General features: G+C 45.8%; 1 protein-coding gene across 7 annotated transcripts in view; it reads left to right on the top strand.

Moving 5' to 3' along the window:
- The window catches only part of LOC103184491 (PDZ and LIM domain protein 5), a 142325-nt gene that overhangs the window by 90748 nt on the left and 33324 nt on the right, over positions 1 to 18253 (top strand). For 2 of the 7 annotated variants that reach the window (XM_042336462.1, XM_042336457.1), the window contains exons 5-7: positions 145 to 260; positions 7301 to 7470; positions 9117 to 9153. In XM_042336462.1, coding sequence (XP_042192396.1) covers positions 145 to 260; positions 7301 to 7470; positions 9117 to 9153 — 323 coding nt within the window. Of the gene's footprint in view, positions 1 to 144; positions 261 to 1975; positions 1993 to 4721; positions 4743 to 5791; positions 5810 to 7300; positions 7471 to 9116; positions 9154 to 18253 lie in introns of all 7 variants that reach the window. The other 5 variants (XM_042336474.1, XM_042336470.1, XM_042336486.1 and 2 more) reach the window with 5 other exon arrangements.

Raw genomic sequence — 18253 nt, 5'->3', positions numbered from 1 at the left:
CGGGTTTCCACTGCTCCTTCTCCATCACCCACTGCATCTTCACAGCCCCTGCATGCCTACGCCAAAACTAGTGCCGATGGATATCCGCCAGCAGCCAGCGCTGCTAAGCCTTCAGTAACCTCGTCCGTTAATGTCCCACGGCAGAGCAACCTGTACAACACCCCCATAAGCCTTTACTCCTCTGACAATGCCCATGAGGTGGCAGAGGGCCAGAAGAGAGGATTGAAAGAGGGGCAGGGTGACATTAAGCAGCAGAATGGGTAAGGTGGCTTTGGCAGGTCTCCTGAGATGGGACTGAGAGCGAGCAGCGGACACGTGCAGCCTGGCCCCAGCAGCGATCTGTTTGCATCCACACGAGTATGCTCTGATTACGTGAGGCTCTTTGAGGACTGGTCGGTTAACATTTCACTGAATGTCGCACGAGTTCAGATGGGTCATTCGTTCGGTTTTGCAGTGACTGAAGCTTTAGCGTGTAGAACGTGGCTAACTCGCTCCCTTTTTGTCCAGTCCGATAGAGTTGACATTGAGAGTGCTGGGTCGCAGACCTGTGACAGTGAGGCCTAGCCAAGCTCCCGATCTACTCATGACTCCATCCTGGAGTTCCTCAAACACGCTTCCTCCCTCACCTTCTTCAAGGTCCTTCTGAAGACCGAGCTCTCTGACCGTGCCTTCGGTCGTCTTTCCCTTTCCCACTCCCAGCTCGGGTGTCAAGGCAGTATTGTTAAGTGCCTTAGGACATCCTCCTGACGTGAAAGGTGCTATATCAATGTTAATCGCATTGGGCAACACTGAATGCAGCTCACTGAGAGCCAAGAGGGAAGGAGCGTGGGAGGGAAAAGTTGTCCAAAAGTGTGGGGGTATTCACTTGTTCTATTTTCTAAATGATGAAAACATAACGTGTATTCTTCCACCCAATGACTCGCTGGAATTGTCCTGTAGTTTAGTAACCTGTGAACAGATGTAGGCTTCAGTTGTGTGGATTCTGCACCACCATTATTTGTTGTCACAAACCTCAATGGGATTTTTGTCTCTTTCCTCTTTCTCCCTCTCTCCCACACCCCCCCCACCCCCCCACTACCCCCAACCACCAACATTGCAAACAAAAAAATTCCAGAAAAATGCACTGGCAGAATTCTTGTCTTGCTGTAGCTTTACACCTTGTTCTCAGATGTTGATCTCTGCAATACAAACCCCCGCTTACCAGAGGGTGAGCACAATGCCGGTGAAATGTTGGCACTTGAGCAATTGCCTTAACCTCTCTATTACAGACAGGCCTCTCAATTTATCTTTCGCATCATTCCTTCTGATATCGCTGCATTGCTGGATTGCATGCAGAGCATGGGCTAACCGTGCAGAATGTTGATGGCTTAGAGGAATAAACTAGACAGGGCAAATGCCAGTTAATCTTCAGCAAACGTAAATGATGGAGTGTGAATCTACTTTTGAGAGACTGATATTTTGCAGGACAGAAAAGCTGTGCAGGCAATTCTGATGGCGACAAAATATTTACGCAGTAACTAGTCTTTTATCAACCGACCCATCTGTGTTTGTGTGACATGCAGTGACAACGTTCAGCCCACGTACTCTTGTTTTGGAGTGAGTGGGATGAAGGTGTGTGTGAGGGGGTGGGGGTGGGGGGAGAGGAAACTATGCCTTTGCATTTCCTCCCAAAAGGTATTTTGAGCAAATTAAATTCCCCTGCTCTCTGCTTGCAAACAGACTATGCTGTACAGGAGGCTCGTGCCAGCTCCTTGTTAAACACCAGGATATAGTTGATCCAAGCTTCAAAGGAAATACCACTTCAACTCATTTCAAAGATGTTTATTATTTGGTAACACATATTTCACGGCTCTCCGGAAGAGCTCTCCTGCTTAAATCCCAGACACCCAAATCTTTTGAAGCTCGGATTGACTAGCCCTGTGAAATGCAAAGTGTATTTTGTTTACTGATGAAACTTGATCTCTTTTCTTTGCAGAAACAGATGTTGGCCAAGTTAGTGTCCACATTATTGCTGACTGTTGATTCATGATTTGCCAATAACTAACATGCGTGGTTGCTGTGCGAGAAGTGACCTCCAGCCGAGCGTTACTTCCCATTTTTCACCCTTGTGACTCGTCTGCGTAGCGGGCAAGTTGCAAATGTATTGGACATGACGATGGGTTATCATGTCCGATGGTTTATAAGCTCAACATTAACTTGCCTGCTTTTTATGCTTCACTGACGGATGCATGCGTGCGTTTTGAGGTGAAGATTCATCAATTTATTTCATAAGTCAGTTTCCCCTGACTCGGGATCTTTCCTGAATCAGAATAGATTATTTCCAACTCTTTAAGAGTGGTTGGACAGCCCAGTTTGTATCGATAGCACCTTACGTGCCAGGAGGACATACCAAACTGTTTCACGTAGGCGACAGAAAGCTGAGCTGGGGAAGGAGTAGAAAGTGGCTCTGATTGCGTGGTCAAAAAGATGGGTCTTAAGTCAGTCAGGGTCTGGAAGGGTGGTGGTGGGGGTAGAGGAGCAGAGGGAGAGAGGGCAAGGTGGAGGCCCTCTGGGATGGAGTTCCAGAACGTACAACATTTAGTTATTGCCTTTTTGAAACTCTTTAGTTTAAAATATTTGGAGACTGCTCAGAATGAATTTGATTGTTAATATTTTAGTAAGTTCATCAGTCTTAGTCCTTACGGTAGAAATACTGAGTCGAACACAGGTTTTTTTTAATATACATTATATTGTATTATATCATGTTACAGCATATTATTGTATCAGGCTACTGATCACATTTTACATTATAATGTTTCAGGGGAAATGAATCTTCGATTCCCAAACATTAGGTTTGGGTGCTGGTTCAAAACGGATGGTGTGTGTTGCATTACTGTAGACAATGTGGGGGGTGGGGGGGACAAAATCGATGCATTCAGACATTGATTTTTTTTAAGAATAACCGAAATGAATATTAAGCAAAGCGATGAGCGGAATTTGAAGCTTCGGGTCAACGTCCTTGACTTTCAAACTTGCTTTACCTAACTGAGTCTCTGTGACTTTTTCTGTGACTGTGTCTCCCCTTCTGTACCTATCGTCTTTTTGTTCCTATCCTGGTAACAGCTATCAGTAGTTGCATCAAGTCTCTTAAATCGATCGGTATTCCACTCAGCCCTCTCTAAAATGATCGTATCGAAAGTGTAACATTTTGCTGCCTTGTTGACCATTGGAAGAAATGGCCATTAACCAAAACAATTCAGATGCCAGCAGTGGTCTTGGTTTTAACTTGCTGCACAAGGTGATGAAAATGTTCAAAGAAGGACTGAATAATTTTGAGAAGACTGCAGTCTCTTCGCTTGTAACCTGCGGATCCAGAGTCGATGCACTCTGATCCATTTCCCATCACTGTAGTGAATGAAGTGGTAGAGTTGTATCCCTGCCGTTCATCCGCTTCGAGGGTACGATTTTGTGTGCGCACGGAAATCAATAATAATCCCATTGCACGTGTGCAAGTATTGTCCATAAATGCTGCGATGCTTCCCAGCTGTATTTAAAAAAAAAGACCATTGGGAGGATCTTTAATCATCGTGTATTCAGTGCTAAAGCCACAGTGTGTCTCCTGTCCCATTCTCATTCCACTTTCCATTTCAAACGTGATGCATTGTTGGAGCTCTGATGTGCTGTGCCACGTGTGGTCACTGTGACTCTCCTGATCTCCCTGATCGTAATCATGGAAGGCCAGATACATTCCCATAGGGAGAAAAGGATGCCATAATCTCTCGGGGAAAGTCTTGTAAACCACAGGCGTTTGGCCTGGCTCAACGTGCATCTAAAATGGAGTTGGGAGTTAAGAGAGTCGCTTTTTTTTAATAAACAACAAGGATAATTTACATGGGTTGAAGAGAGTGGTTATAGCAATTGTTTCAACCATACAGTGGTGAAAACAGTTTGCTGTTGTCTATAAACCAAGGCAAAGGTTTAAACGGACCCTGCATTATTAGACAAAAAAGATGAGCCCAAAAACTGGGGAAAGTTTCCCTGATTTCGTTCAATCCCTGGCCTTTGCTGAACTAAAGCTGGGTTGAACTATTGAGCTTGAGGGAAGGGAAAATTCTCCACGATTCCCGTTGCTGGTTGTTTTACAGCAGCGATGCTGGAGATGCCTGCGGGTGGGTTTCGGGTGAGGAGTGGGTATCCTGCCGGCACTGTGTGATGATGGCCACTTGGGACAAAGTGGGGGAGGAGGGGAACAAAATCCACAGAGCTGCACCTCTGGTGGAAGGAAACTGGGTTGGAGACTTCCAGGAGAGGAGGGAAGGAAATTGACGAGAGAGAGAAAGCTTTCCAGAAGGTTAGAAGATAGATCCTTGGTTCAATTAATGCACGAGTGAGAATGGGAACCCTTTCAAAGTAAGCAATTCAGATAGACCGAATTCCAAGACTTAACATAGGCTTAACATGTAGCATGATCCAAGACTTAACATACAGCATGATCCAAGACTTAACATACAGCATGATCCAAGACTTAACATATAGCATGATCTGAAGGGTGATGCAAATGGTACCATGTTTAATTTCCTTGCGTTCACGTGTTTCAAACATAGTTGTCGCTGAACCACTACACCTTCACTGTCTCCTCTTTATATCATTTCCTCCTTTCGTCTGCTTTCTCCTGTGATGCATTTTCCACGAATCTTAACATCACCGAAACCACTCTGTGTCATGCCTTCCTGTGTCTGCAGTGGCCCTGTGTTTCATTCCGGGTAAGTGCATTGTCATCTGCTTTCTCTCGAGCTTTCTTTTAAAAGGTTCTTTCGCAAACATTCTTATGGCTCCTGTGCAGGAAATTAAAATGGAGTGCTGTGGAGAGAGTTGCCCTTTGCATAGGAAGGATTCACTTTAAGATCAGGGAACATTTACTTTAGCCGCTGAGAGAAAATTTATACGGTAGACTTGCTAGGTAAAATAATAATAATCCTTGTGTTTGGTGCAGCACTTTTCACATCGGGAGGACGTCTCAAAGTGCTTCACAGGATATACTGTAAAGTGGATTGAGTCTGTATTTGTAGACAAACCCAACAGTCTATTTGCCCGGGTGGGCTAGCCAGTGACTCAGATAAAATTGGTCATTTTCTTCACGAGCGTTTGCAAGACATTGCTGTGTGCAAATCAGCTGCAAGCTTCACCCACAAATACACAGTCACTACATTTCACGGTAAAATCTTGTGAAGTGCTTTCAGACATCTCCACTCTACGATAAGGTGCCATATCAGTTGCAAGGATTATTATTATAATTATTTAATTACTTCAACGTTTCTGTGGCCTCGGGGAAATAATTTCAGGTCACCGTGACACAGAAAAGACCATGTAAGTAAAGTTGACTCCAGTAATGGTCAGCCTCCATTCGAAAGACTAGTTGCAAAGTGTTTGAAGCTGCTTCGAGAGCATAATCACAACACAAAAAAGTCCTGTCCGTTCTTACAAAGATAAATGGGAAATGTGAAAGGAAGCCTTTCATCAGTACGGACATGTCAAAAGGCCGGCTTTCAATGGGGAAGCCATAATTAAAGATAACTTAAAAGTGCTTGTGGTCCTTATACCCAAGATGTTTGGCTCACCGTTTAATTAGACGCTTGTTCTCCTGGCTTCCTTGTGTGAAATCTCATAGTTACTCTCGACAATCTTCAGAGAACTGTTGTCTTAAAATCTTTTCTTTCCCTTGTCTTTCTGATCTCCAATCTCCTTGTGTACTTTCTGCTTGTTCTTCCGTTCAATATTCTGGCTTCACCACTGTTCTTGGGATCTTTAAAAGGAGATCGCTACCACGACGGTAATTATCCAGGTCTTTTATTCTTTAAATGCCAAATCACAAGTGTTTTGATTCTATTAAATCGCGTAGTCGCCCGAGTCACTCCAATACGCTGTGCTGCACAGTTGGTAGGGCACAGGTTGATACCTGCAATATCCCACCGGCTGAGTTCCTCTTGGACTGTGTGATTTGCTCCCATTGGGCTATGGTTTCAGGGTCGTTACTTTAGCAGTGATTCTCTGCACACTGGTTAACAGAGAAACAAATTAGTGCATTTAGTTCTTTCACACCGCGCTCTTAGTCTTATTTTCGTTATCTTCAGCTTCATTATCTGGACTTCGCATATCGCAAGATTACAAGTGGGCGATGGATGAAGAGGATCCTTAGAATGACTTAATTTCAATCAACAGAATGCATATCCCACCAACTTTCCACAACCCACCCCCACCTCTCCCCCAGCTTCGAGCCCAGAGAATTCACCTATGCTCAGATGTTGGGTTTGAGGAAACTGCTTAGGTCCACTTAGTGGGCAGGAGGTAGAATGGCTTTTGAACAAAACCATTCGACCTTAGCAAAGTTGTGGAGAGGGTTATCCCGAGGGCCAGTATTTAAAAATGGAAGGAAGAATGCAGTGTTTCTACATGATAGTTTAAACGTATTTATTTAGTAATTAAATCTGTTACGAATCAGAATATTTTCCCCTCTTAAACATTCTTTGGTGCTCTTGTGAGCTAAGCCAACGTAAATGTGAAGCGTGAGATTTCCAGATGTTTATTGTGCTGCTTTATGCTCCATGTAAATGATTCACATTTTGGTATTGTTTGCCTTCTCCTCTCAACTCTTACTTTCAAAAAGTGCTTTCTCTGTCCTAGGATGACTGGAAGCTTTCTTTGGGGGGAGGTTGGGGGAGAGTCGCAGGGCTATGGGGAGAGAGCAAAGAGGTGGGATTGAATTGGATAGCTCTTTTCAAAAAGCCAACACAAACACGATGAGCTGAATGGCCTCCTTCTTTGCTGTATGATACTATGATTCTATAAAAAGTACCTCGGTCGTCTTTTCTCCATTATTGCAGATCCCATGTATTAATCTAGAGGTTGAAGTTGAACCGTGTTTAAAGAAAGAAGTGTAATGTTCTTCTTCACTCACTTTCTTACTGTGTACTTCAGTCCTTCGAATGAGACCTTAAACTAAACCGCCTGTTCAGTTGGATGTTAAAGATCCCAGGGCACTTATCAAACGGAGAAGGGAGTTTCTCCTGGTGTCCTGGGCAACAAACACCCCCCCCAAAGTAAAATCGGTCACTCACTCCATGAACATTTGTGGGGACGCTGCTGTGCACAATTGGCTGCCGCGTTTCGCCCAGAAAATATACAGTCAATTCACTTTACAGTCAGTTCTGTTAAGCGCTTTGAAACGTCGAGAAGAGGGGAAAAGGCGCTGCATCAAATGCAAGGATTATTATTATTATTATTACTTCTGAAATTTAAAGTTTTGTTGTGTCCACACATGCAGAGCAGGCAGGAGGTTTGGGCCTGACATCTCCGAGGTGCACCATGCTAATATTCTGAGTGACCAAAGCAAAAAACGCCTAATGGAGGACACCGAAGACTGGCAACCAAGGACTGGAACATGCCAATCCCGCTCATTCCAAATCCTTGCCCAAATGACCGGCACTGAACACAGTGAGTAATTGTTGTCTGCGATTTTGACTCTGGAAACACACAAAATTAACTGTAGCTCGAGCTGAAACTTGGAATCGGCCTCCAGTGAACGCATGGGGGAAATCATTCCAATTTTGACATTGATATTTAACTCGCGATTCCATAAAACCCCGTGTTGTCTTCCGAGAGATTCTGTTTTGAGAATTTTCCTTTCGGTCAGCCGGGTGTCTGGACGCATTCCCAGAAACCCGTCGCCGTGCTTCAGCACATCAAACTGGGCTGAGCTCCTTGTACGTAGTGTCACCTACGCGTGAGAATTTCCTCGCGTCTGAAATGGAATGCACACGCTCTCCTTGCAGGGATGCCTACCTTGCTTACCTAAATCCGATCAGGCACAGGGAGGCAAGAGCCCAAAGCTGGGGGGCCCCGGAGCGTGCGTTGGGGTCATGCTGGAGTCCAACCAGCTAAAACACCAGAGCTCGTCATTGAGAGCATTGCCTGGTAAACTTTCCGCTGAACTCTCCTAACGTGTTCAGGCTTTGGCTTCCAGGGTTAACAGGGGATTAGTGGGAAGAATCCTTGCCCCCAAGTGACTTTGGAAAGAAAATAGAGCTAGGGGAATCTGCAACACGGGTGAAGACGTCGTCAGTGTTTGCTGCTCCAATGACATCCCCTGTTCTTTCCCATACCCTGTAATACCCTTCTGTACGAACTGATCTAGTTCCAACATAGACTTCAGTGGAGTCCTGTAGCTCAGTGCTTAGAGCACTCGCTTTGCAAGTGAGAGACCCGAGTTCAATTCCAGGCAGAGGGCGAGACCTTGGGCAAGTTTCCTTACTCCACACAGAGCCTAATAATAATCCCTCCAAAACCAAAAACAATAATAAATTGGTCACTTTCAATCTACGACTGTTTGTGGGACATTGCTGTGCGCAATTGGCTGCCGCGTTCGCCCACAAATATACAGTCAATTCACTTTATAGTGTGTTCTGTGAAGCGCTTTGGGACGTCCTCCCGACGTGAAAAGCGCTATATCAAATGCAAGGATTATTATTATTATTATAACGGTGCCCTTTTCTCTCAGCGCATTATGTAGCTTTTTTGGGGAGCAGGGGAGGAGAGCTGGTGCACTCGACGACTCGGGTATCTCATTTTTTCTGGGAAGCCTGCTTGTCCGGCTCCCCGGGCAACAGAATGCACCGTGGGACTGGAACTCACTGGAACTGATGGTCTCATGTGCTTCTTACCCTCAGCTCGGGCGCCTACCAACTGACAGAACGTTGCCAATACTCTCATGAATTGGTGCAATCCCCAATTCCGACATAAAGCGTCTCGGAATGCTCACTTTTCCCAATAAAGTGCCCGCACACCTTTGCATGGGTTGCATCGTGCTTTATGTTGGAATAAGGGATTGCACCAACGGAATATAAGCGATCCACTTTTACCCAGGAGGAACCACATTGTTTCTACTCTTGCGCACATCAAAACTGCTAAATGCTTAACAAGGACAAATACTATTATCATGTAAATCTTGTAACTGGTTAACCCTTTTGGAGCCGGTGAATAGTCCATCAATATTGCACGCTATCGATTCATATTTTACTGGCACGATCAATAATTCAACAAGGGCAAGCTTACATTTATTTGTTCCTTCTATCTCGTTACAGTGGAAAGTGAAGAGAGCGATGGTAGCAAGAAGCCGAGGTAAGAAACTGTGTTGCATATATTTGCACGGGTTGATTTAGTGCTGTTGAGTTTCCATTCCTTGCTGCCTTTGCTGTCGTTTTGGACTGGATTGACTTCGAATTGTGAATTGCAGTACATTTATTAATGCATTACAGTGACCCGTTGACACACACTTCAGGTCAAGGCGATACAGACACGTACACTATCTGGCTTTTTTGGGAGGATTAATTTAGAACGTTTATTGCTCCAAAATATCTGATGCTCCACATGTCGTTGCAGTATCAGTTTCTAAGTTATTTATAGAGCCCACATTCTGCATGGTGACTGCATGAGTCATGTTTTCGACTGACTTTTGAACCTTTAACATTGCGGAGGGTGGTTTGTTTGATAATGTCATGACACAAAAAGACTGACCGAGTGAATACGACTACTGCAGTTTACGGTGATACAAACCCTGCAGCCTCAAGGATGAACAGGATCCAAGTGTTTGCTCTGGTGACTGAATAATCATTTCGATCAAATCTCGTGAAGCGTTCAGCACAGTCCGCATGAAATGTGCGTTTGGAAAAGGGGTCGGAAGCTATAGGATTCCTAGGGTTTTTTTTTAACACGCACGTTTTTCTTGATTGAATTGTTTCTTGATTCACGGACACACCATAAACATCGCCACTCAGCAGCTACTGGAAACAAAATATTGATTTAACATAGACCTAGTCTAGCGTGAACGTTTGGTGGGGCATCTTCTTGATGTATCCGCCACTGGGTTACAGGATACAATACAACACAAAATACCAAATTACATTTCTGTAGCGCCTTTCACGTCAGGAGGAAGTCCACCTCCACTCTATACCACCTCTACTCTAGTAGCGCTTTCACATTTTTCGGGGGCGGAAAGAGTGAGGTTTGACAATCACTGAATTTGCTCGTCAGGTCATTTCGAAAGGTAGAATGATTTGAACTAAATCCTAAGCAGGATTCGCCGCCCGGTGTTGTTCACCCGCCCGCACGTAACACCAGGAGGATTTTCCTGACGCAGAAGGCAATTAGAGACTGGAACAGGTTGGCGGGAAGGGCGGTAGAAGCCGGGAGAGTGGACTTGTTTTAAAAAAGAAACGGCTCAATGCAAGGACAACCTTACCCCATTAGAGCTGGGACTAACATGGGTAACAGGCGCTGAGTGGGCAGAATCCTTTTCCCCAGGGATCGGGCTGCTTAACCAAGTCCCGCTGACGGTGCAGGCTGGCGAGACTACGGTCAGCGCTGCCCTGGAGTGACATGCACCCCACCCTGGCGCAGGAACCAAACTGCCGAGACTTTCCGAGAGGAACTCGCTCGATTCCGACAAGCGGAACTCAGCTCCCGAGGATCCCCCTTACTTCCCTTCCCCCCCCCCCCCCCCACCGCTTAACGATCATTTAATGCCCGACAAGCGCGGGTTTGACAGTCACTGGGCGGGTAACTCCCTTGGAGCGGCGTAGCGAGAGAATCGACGCCGCCTTCCTGCCCGTGACCTGGAGATGCCTCGTGCTCTCATGCGAACGTAGTGTGGTCGTCGTTCGATCAAGTTTTGTGGCCGAAAGTCAGGGCAATCCTCGGCCCCCCCTCTGTTGGCCCCCCAAGGTCCCTGATCTCGTTGAGCAACTGTCTCCGAATCAAACGCACGGTCACTTTATTGACTGACGCGCATTGCTTTGGCAGAGGGTCTGTCATGGGGGGAAACTTCACAACAGCGTCCTCTTCTGGTCGATGTCCCGTGAAACTCAGATGTCAGTGGATCGGAGGCTGGAAGCCAATAAAAAAAAGCCACTGCTTCCTTCTCGTGCTTTGCATCCAACGTTTTCAGTCGCGCGAACGGCCGCACCATTGTTTAGACCGACTGCGTTGTGACAACTCGTTTCTCTTTATCCGTTAAACTCTGCCGTGGGCTCGACCAAAAAAAAAACCTTTCACAGCTAATCCCGTATGCCAACGATTTACGCCGAGGCCGAAATAAAAGCCTGTTCTCTTTTATCCTTCGTTCTGCCCCCGCCCCCATCCCGTCCTCTCCCACCCCCAAAAAGGATTCATTCAGGGGACGTATCTGCTTTCGTTCCTATGATGTGTTTTACAAAGCGTGCTTCAATGATTAGAAAGTGGGAAAACACAGCTGGGTCCGGTGCACAGATAACGTAAGGTGATTGACATAGCAATTCAAGGGCCAGAGCCAATGGCGCAAAAAATCTTTACCAGCATGTACAGAAAGCTGTGTGTGTGTGTGTGTGCGTGTGTGTGCGTCCTATATAATGAAAGCATCAACCTTGCACGCAATTTTCTGTGAAACTTCAACAATAAAGGATTTCCCTGTGCACTGCACAGAGGTGTTAGATTGACTGTCGATTCAGCCCTTCAGTCTGCAGAGGATCGATTGATTATACGGGTATGATGCCCACGCAAGTCCTTTATTTAATATTTGATCGCAGTTCATTGAAACTCAAACTCAAGAAGCTTTTCCAAACCTTGAAAGCATTTCTCACAGTGAGTGGTGCTTTGAGTCAGCACGAGGCAGGCGTGGGGTCAGCTGCTCAGCAGTTAGTGGTGCGAGCGAGGATTGGAAAGAATTGAACCAAAACTCAACCACCTTACAGTGAGGAGGTGATGAGTGGAAGGCGGGTGGGTGGGTGAGTAATGTCCTGTAGTGTGTGTGGTTAGAGCACTCACCTCGCAAGCGAAAGGACCTGGGTACGATTCCCGGCAGGGTGAAATGTTGGGCGAGTTTCCTTACTCCACCCGCCTCTGCTTATCTGGCTGTAAGTAGGAACCCGGTTGTTAGCCGATTGGCAGATGGCTTTTCCGGGTGTAATAACCCCTTTAAAATAAAGAAATGAATAAATAATTTGGTCACTCAATCCAAGGCTGTTTGTGGGACACTGCTGTGCGCAATTGGTTGCTGCGTTTCGCCCACGTAATACACAATCAGTTCACTTTACAGGATATTCTGTGAAGCGCTTTGAGACGTTGTGAAGACAAGCTAATACGCTATATCCAATGCAAGGATTATTATTATAATTTACACGTTTGGTGTAACTTAGTGGCAGTGGAGCCTTCAGTCGCCAGTCTCCTTGAGCACAGTTTCTGCATTTCCTGAGGTCGTACCTATTTTTGAAACAACAATTTTAAATTGTAAAATGATCTGAAATTCTATTTGAATGTAGTCAACAACCCCAATCAGTTTAACTTCCTAGGATTTTCCCGTCGAATTGCCAGGCGTGGAAAACAATATATAATAAAAATAATTCTTAATGTTTCACGTCGGGAGGACGTCTCAAAGTACTTTACCGGATACACTGTAAAGTGTAGTGACTGTGTATTTTGCCGGCAAACTCGACCGTCGCCGTAAACACAGCAGCGTTCTGCAACCAGTCATTGAAGTGAATGCCTTCATTTTATCTGGGGGATTGTCGGTCAGGCAACCAGGAGAAATTCTGTCAAATTCTGGCTGATGCCTTGCTTTGCCTCACAAGCATGTAACCCTTAATGGAATTTATGATCCCACTGCACTTGAATTGCCTGAATGCTGCTCTTCTCGAACTCTGTGATCAAGTACAGTACTGCTCAGTGCGCCGACGCACATTCTAACCATTGTCTTCTGCTTCTCTTTTCTCTCTCCCCTCTCCCTTTTCTGTGTCGCTTTCATCCGCAGGCACAAGGGTACCACCTTCCGGTACAGCCCAAAGTATGCAGAGTTGCGTGACTGGCACCATGGCGTTTCTGCTCGCGTTCTTAACGTCATTTAAACTTAGTGACAGAGCGACGGGCTGAAGGGGAGGTGGGGGCGGGGGTTGGGGGTCGGGGGGGGGTGGTGGGAAATCTGTTGGCTTGGCCCTTCGAGCAATCCTATACTTTGCTTCTATTTCTGAAGTAGTACATTACTGCTGTTTTTCTTTCTTTTGAAATTCCACTTTCAGTAAAAAAGTGGCGTAATTGACGACTAGCGTTGGATTGTTGAAACGTGAGTGTTTTATTTTTTTCTCCTCTAAAGTTCTTAAGCAGCAGCTCATCCGCACAGCGTGCAGACACTTAGAAAACTACAGTGAGCTGTTTTTTTTTTTTAGCTCCCGGCGCTGCTCTCAAGTCACTTAAAGAGTTCAGTAAAGAAGTTAAGAGATAGGTCAGATGTGTGCACGTTTGAGATTGCAGGTAAACATTTGCCGAGAAATGGACTGTGTTGTGTGTGTGTGTGTGTGTGTGTTGTGTTTGTGTGCGTGTGTGTGTGGATTGTAGTGTGTGTGTGTGTGGTGTGTGCGTGTTCTCTTACCGATATAGCAGTTTTCAGGCATTGGCACTTGTTGATATGAGCATTTCCTGATGATGCCTGGATTCATGACCTGTCCGAAAGCCACAGTCAGCACGTATGAATTGTTAAACGGTTTTCCCTGGCGCGAAAGACACTAAAAACACCTTTTTTTTCCTCAAATCGTAGTTTGGGTACATAACAAAATCTTCATATTGCAAAATCTCTTTACAAAGCAACTGAAATAGAGAACTCGGAGGAACTGTTAGAACTAAAACAAATAATAATAATCATTTGTTTTAAAATATATTTTTGAATTGTGTGTGTGTGTGTGTGTGTGTGTATGTGGGAGAGTCTGTCTCTCCCACAAGGGAGAGCCACCTGTGTGGCTGTGTGTGTCTCTGCGAGTACGACTCTGGTTTATCTGCGTAAGGGTGCGTGCGTGTGTGAGTATGTGTTAATATTTCTGTGCGTATTGCGTGTGCGGGGGTGTGTCTAACATTGCCAACTGTCCGATTTTGCACCAGAAAGTCCAGCTTTAAGGGAATCTGTACAGGGTCTAGTCAGAAGTATTGACCGGACACCAAATGATGGCAGGCGTAAGATTATCTCATTACTTGCGTGCCTGCTCTGTTACTAAGTGACTGCGCTTTCACCCCCCACCCACCCCACCCCCCAACCCCCCCGGCTTAGCCACCGTGTCACCATCTTGGATGCAGTCAGCTCGTGTCAGGCCTCAGGGGTGTCCTGGGGTCAGAGAGGAGGGAACCGGGTGGCAGAAGTACAACTCCCAGCACCCACAATGGCCAGACCTGTGCAGAGCGTAGAACATGCACAAGAAACATACTGGATGGTAGTAGACCCTAGCGTTCGGATTTGAGTCACTGGAAAGTTGACAACCCCCACGCCTATTTATGTGCGTGCGTGGCCTGGATGTGTGCGGGTGTGGCATATTTGTGGGCGTGTGCGGCATAGCTGTGCGTGGCCTACATGGTATATGAGCACAATACATTATGAAGCTCCGCAGAGAAATGGAGTTGGATTGATCAGTCACTGTATGAATGGAAAGATTGTCCCCTTGAGAGAAATGGGCTGGTGACCAGCTCCATTTGAATGTTTGGGAAAGACGTTCTGAAGGAGTTGGATGTGAGGGTTTTCTTTCATTGAAGAAGTGTTCAGAAGCAAAACAGGAGTGACTATTAGTTAAAGCAAATTCGGGAGAGCCAAGAAAAATCAATTGACGCCTCGATTTGCATTTCAATCTGTAATATATTTGTATTATATTAAATATTTACTTCTCTATATATGCTGTTTGCTGTTTATTGGTATTTTAATAAACCTGCTTTAACTTATTTAAGTGTTAAATTTATTGAAATATCCCCTTGTATGTGGTTTTGGAATGATGCTTGTGACTACGTGCGTTGAAATGTTACCAATAACTGGGATTTCCTGTAGCCCTGTAGCTCAGTGGTTGGAGCACTCGCCTCGCAAGCGAGAGGCCTGGGTTGGATTCCCGGCAGTGCGAAACCTTAGGCAAGTTTCCTTACTCCACACGCCTGATAATAATCCCTCAAGAAAAAAAGCAATAATAAAAAAAATCGGTCACTTTAATCCACGACTGTCTGTGGGACACTGCTGTGCGTAAAAAAATATACCGTCAATTCACTCTATTATATTCTGTGAAGCGCTTTGAGACATCTAGAAGACGTGAAAAGCGCTACATCAAATGCAAGGATTATTATTATTATTTATTATTTTGCTCCCGCTCCCTTATCTTCCTTCCAAATATTCCGTTTTCTCACAGACCTTTAATAATAATGATCCTTGCATTTTGATATAGCATCTCGTCAGGTCATCGATGTCCTGAAGCACTTCACAGGAATTTACTGTTTTAATTAATGTCTTTTAAGCCAGGAAAGCTTGTTCAGTTCTGTTTAGTTTGTTCCACAATTTGTGCAATTATACAGTTTACAACAACAGCAACAACAGCAAAATGACATTTATAGAGCGCCTTTCACATCGGGAGGACATCCCAAAGCACTGAACAGTCAGGTGTCGGGGCCCGAGCATGGGGGGAGGGGTGGTGTAGGGGTGAGGGAAGGCAGAGAGGTGGGAGGGAGACCAAAGGCACGATCGAAGAGAAGGGTCTTGAGACCGGCCTTGAAGGAGGCGAGGGAGGAAGCGAGGCCAAGGGACCGTGGGATGGGGTTTCAGAGTGTGGGGGCAGAGAGGCTGAAAGCCCGGCCGCCGATGGTAGGGCGGATCATGGAGCAGCCCGGAGCTCGCTGAACGGAGGGAGCGGGCAGGTTGGTAGGGAGTCAGCAGGTCAGAGAGGTAGGAGGGGGCGAGGCCATGGATGGCCTTAAAGGTGAGGACGAGGATCTTGAACTCGATCCTCTGGGGGATGGGGAGCCAGTGGAGTCGGGAGAGGGTGGGAGTGATGGGGTCACGGAGCCTGGTTTACATTCATATAGCACCTTTCGCATCAGGATGACATCTCAAAGCGCTTTACACTTGACTTTCACATGTCCTACATTGATGATTGTCAGAGAAGACTGTCAGCCGAAAGAGGACAGGACACTCCAGGCTGGTGCTTACTGCCTGTATTTGCCACCAAATACTATTGCACAGCGATGGTATTGAGGTGTGATTGAAGGGCAGAAATGTTATGGATTAATTTTGCCTCCTTTATCTTGCATTGGCCGTGAGTTTTGAGTGCTAACTCTTGACGTTGTCAGTCATTAAAACCGCATCGTCGAAGTCATTGCTACCCTTCAATTTCCACCTCGAAATTTATAATCAATTTGCTATTTAACTGTTGGAAATTCCGGCAACTTAACATAGTAAAGCGAGAGGTTTCGATGCAACGACTTTAAGGAGCGTGGTTCAATGTGAACTCATAGTGAAGCTTTCAGGGATGACAGTTTGGAGACTTTTAGCATTTTTTTTCCCTTTGAATAAAATGACAGTTTAGTCAGTTCTGAGGTCCAGTGACTCCATACTCGATGAAGTGCTATCATTAAGTTATTTCCGTGATCTGTCCTCGATCGTTAACAAATCTCCCGCCGGTGACTTCATTCAAAGTGGAATGGCCTGACTTGGAGGAGCCTTATCTTATCGAAAAGACTTCTGCACCTTTAATTTTTGGTTTCCTTATTTTTTCAAACCTTCAGGAAGTGTGGAACAGGAAATGGAGAAATAAGGTACAGATACGGGCAAAACCTAACAACGCACAGTCATCTGTGGCTTAGCATCACAAAGCGTTACCCTCACAACGAATGTCACAAACGGCGATACCTATGAATGTCACTAACTACGCACTCACTGACAGAGATGCCTTAACGGTTGTACTGCTCACTCGGAACCAGACTACCAAGACCACCACAGAGGATTGACTCGATCCTGATGTTCTGTTGCCAGCCACGTCACCTTGGAGCCAGTTCCGCTCCAAAGCGACCCCGTTTGTCTCTTTCCCATCCCCAGGGAGGATAATCGCTCGTTACTCATTTGAGTAACTGCAGCGCAGCTCAACGTGAAATGTGGGAGAGCACCAACGAAAGGTCGCGTAGAGCAGGCGGATTAAAAAAAAAAGCTAGATACTTGGCACTTCTACCCACTCTGCAGCTAGTAAGTCTTCGTTACTCCGTGGCTGTAGATGGTGCTGTTGCAGCACAACACAATCGCTTTGTGCTCATTTCCTTTCGCAATAGCTATTTATACCCACATTAAGTGAAAAGGTTTAAGCAACAATGCCATCTACAGTAGAGAGTCAGTAGCAGTGGACTGGACGCAGCCTGTGATGTATTCGGGCCAGACTTGTGCTGTTATCGCTGATGCCAGATGGGGCAAGAATTGCCACCTTCCGTTGGGGCACGTGTAGGGTGTGTCCCTGCGACAGCGAAATGCTTTCGGAGTAAAGGCACGTTGCTTTTTGCTTCACCGCGAATTTGATCGTGAACGCTCGTGCAACTCCTCGAGTCACCGTGTACGAAAATGGGTCTGTTTGATGTTATTTGCACGGCTGGTTCAGACCTGTATGAAAGACATTCCACTTGCGTTCAGCCAAATTGCACGAAGCCAGATCCAGTTAAGTCTGTTGGCTGATTAGAGCACCCGGTTCTTCTTAGATTAACCTTCACTTTGCAGCCACTGATTAAAGCACAACCTTTGACTTTCTGTGTTATCACAAGTTACTTCGTGAGCTTTATGTTAACAAATGTCACCTCAACATAGTACTACGATGCACAATGTTTGCTACAGGCCATTGTTGTCCTCAACTGCTCTTTCCTTCGGGACTTTTTTAAGCAACCCACTCCCCCTTTTTTTTTTTTGCACGCTTCCCTGTTCTATTGCTGCTCCCTCTTCTCCGCTTTTGGCCCCGTTTGGAGTCCTGTAGCTCGGTGGTTAGAGCACTCGCCTCGCAAGCGAGAGACCTGGGTTTGATTCCCTGTCGGGGTGAAACGCTGGGCAAGTTTCCTTACTCCACACGCTAGGTTTACCCAGCAGTAAGTAGGAACCCGGTTGTTAGTCGCTTTTCCGGGGTTAATAATCCCTCCACAAAGAAAATAATAATTATTTGGTCACTTCAATCCGCCACTGTTCGTGGGGACGCTGCTGTGCGCAATTGGCTGCCGGTTTCGCCCACAAAATATACAGTCAATTCACTTCGCGGTGTATTATGTGAAGCGCTTTGAGACGTCTCGAAGACGTGACGAGGCGCTGTATGAAATGCAAGGGTTATTATTATTATTTCTATCTTGTCCTGCTACCTCTCATCAAACAGATGAACCTTACTACCTGCTCCCTTGACCCCCATCCACACCCAGCACTGACCTCCTAGCTGCCATT

The sequence above is a fragment of the Callorhinchus milii genome, unplaced genomic scaffold, assembly GCF_018977255.1.
Source record: "Callorhinchus milii isolate IMCB2004 unplaced genomic scaffold, IMCB_Cmil_1.0 Scaffold1, whole genome shotgun sequence".
Lineage (NCBI taxonomy): Eukaryota > Metazoa > Chordata > Chondrichthyes > Chimaeriformes > Callorhinchidae > Callorhinchus > Callorhinchus milii.
This window is presented reverse-complemented; position numbering and strand designations above follow the sequence as displayed.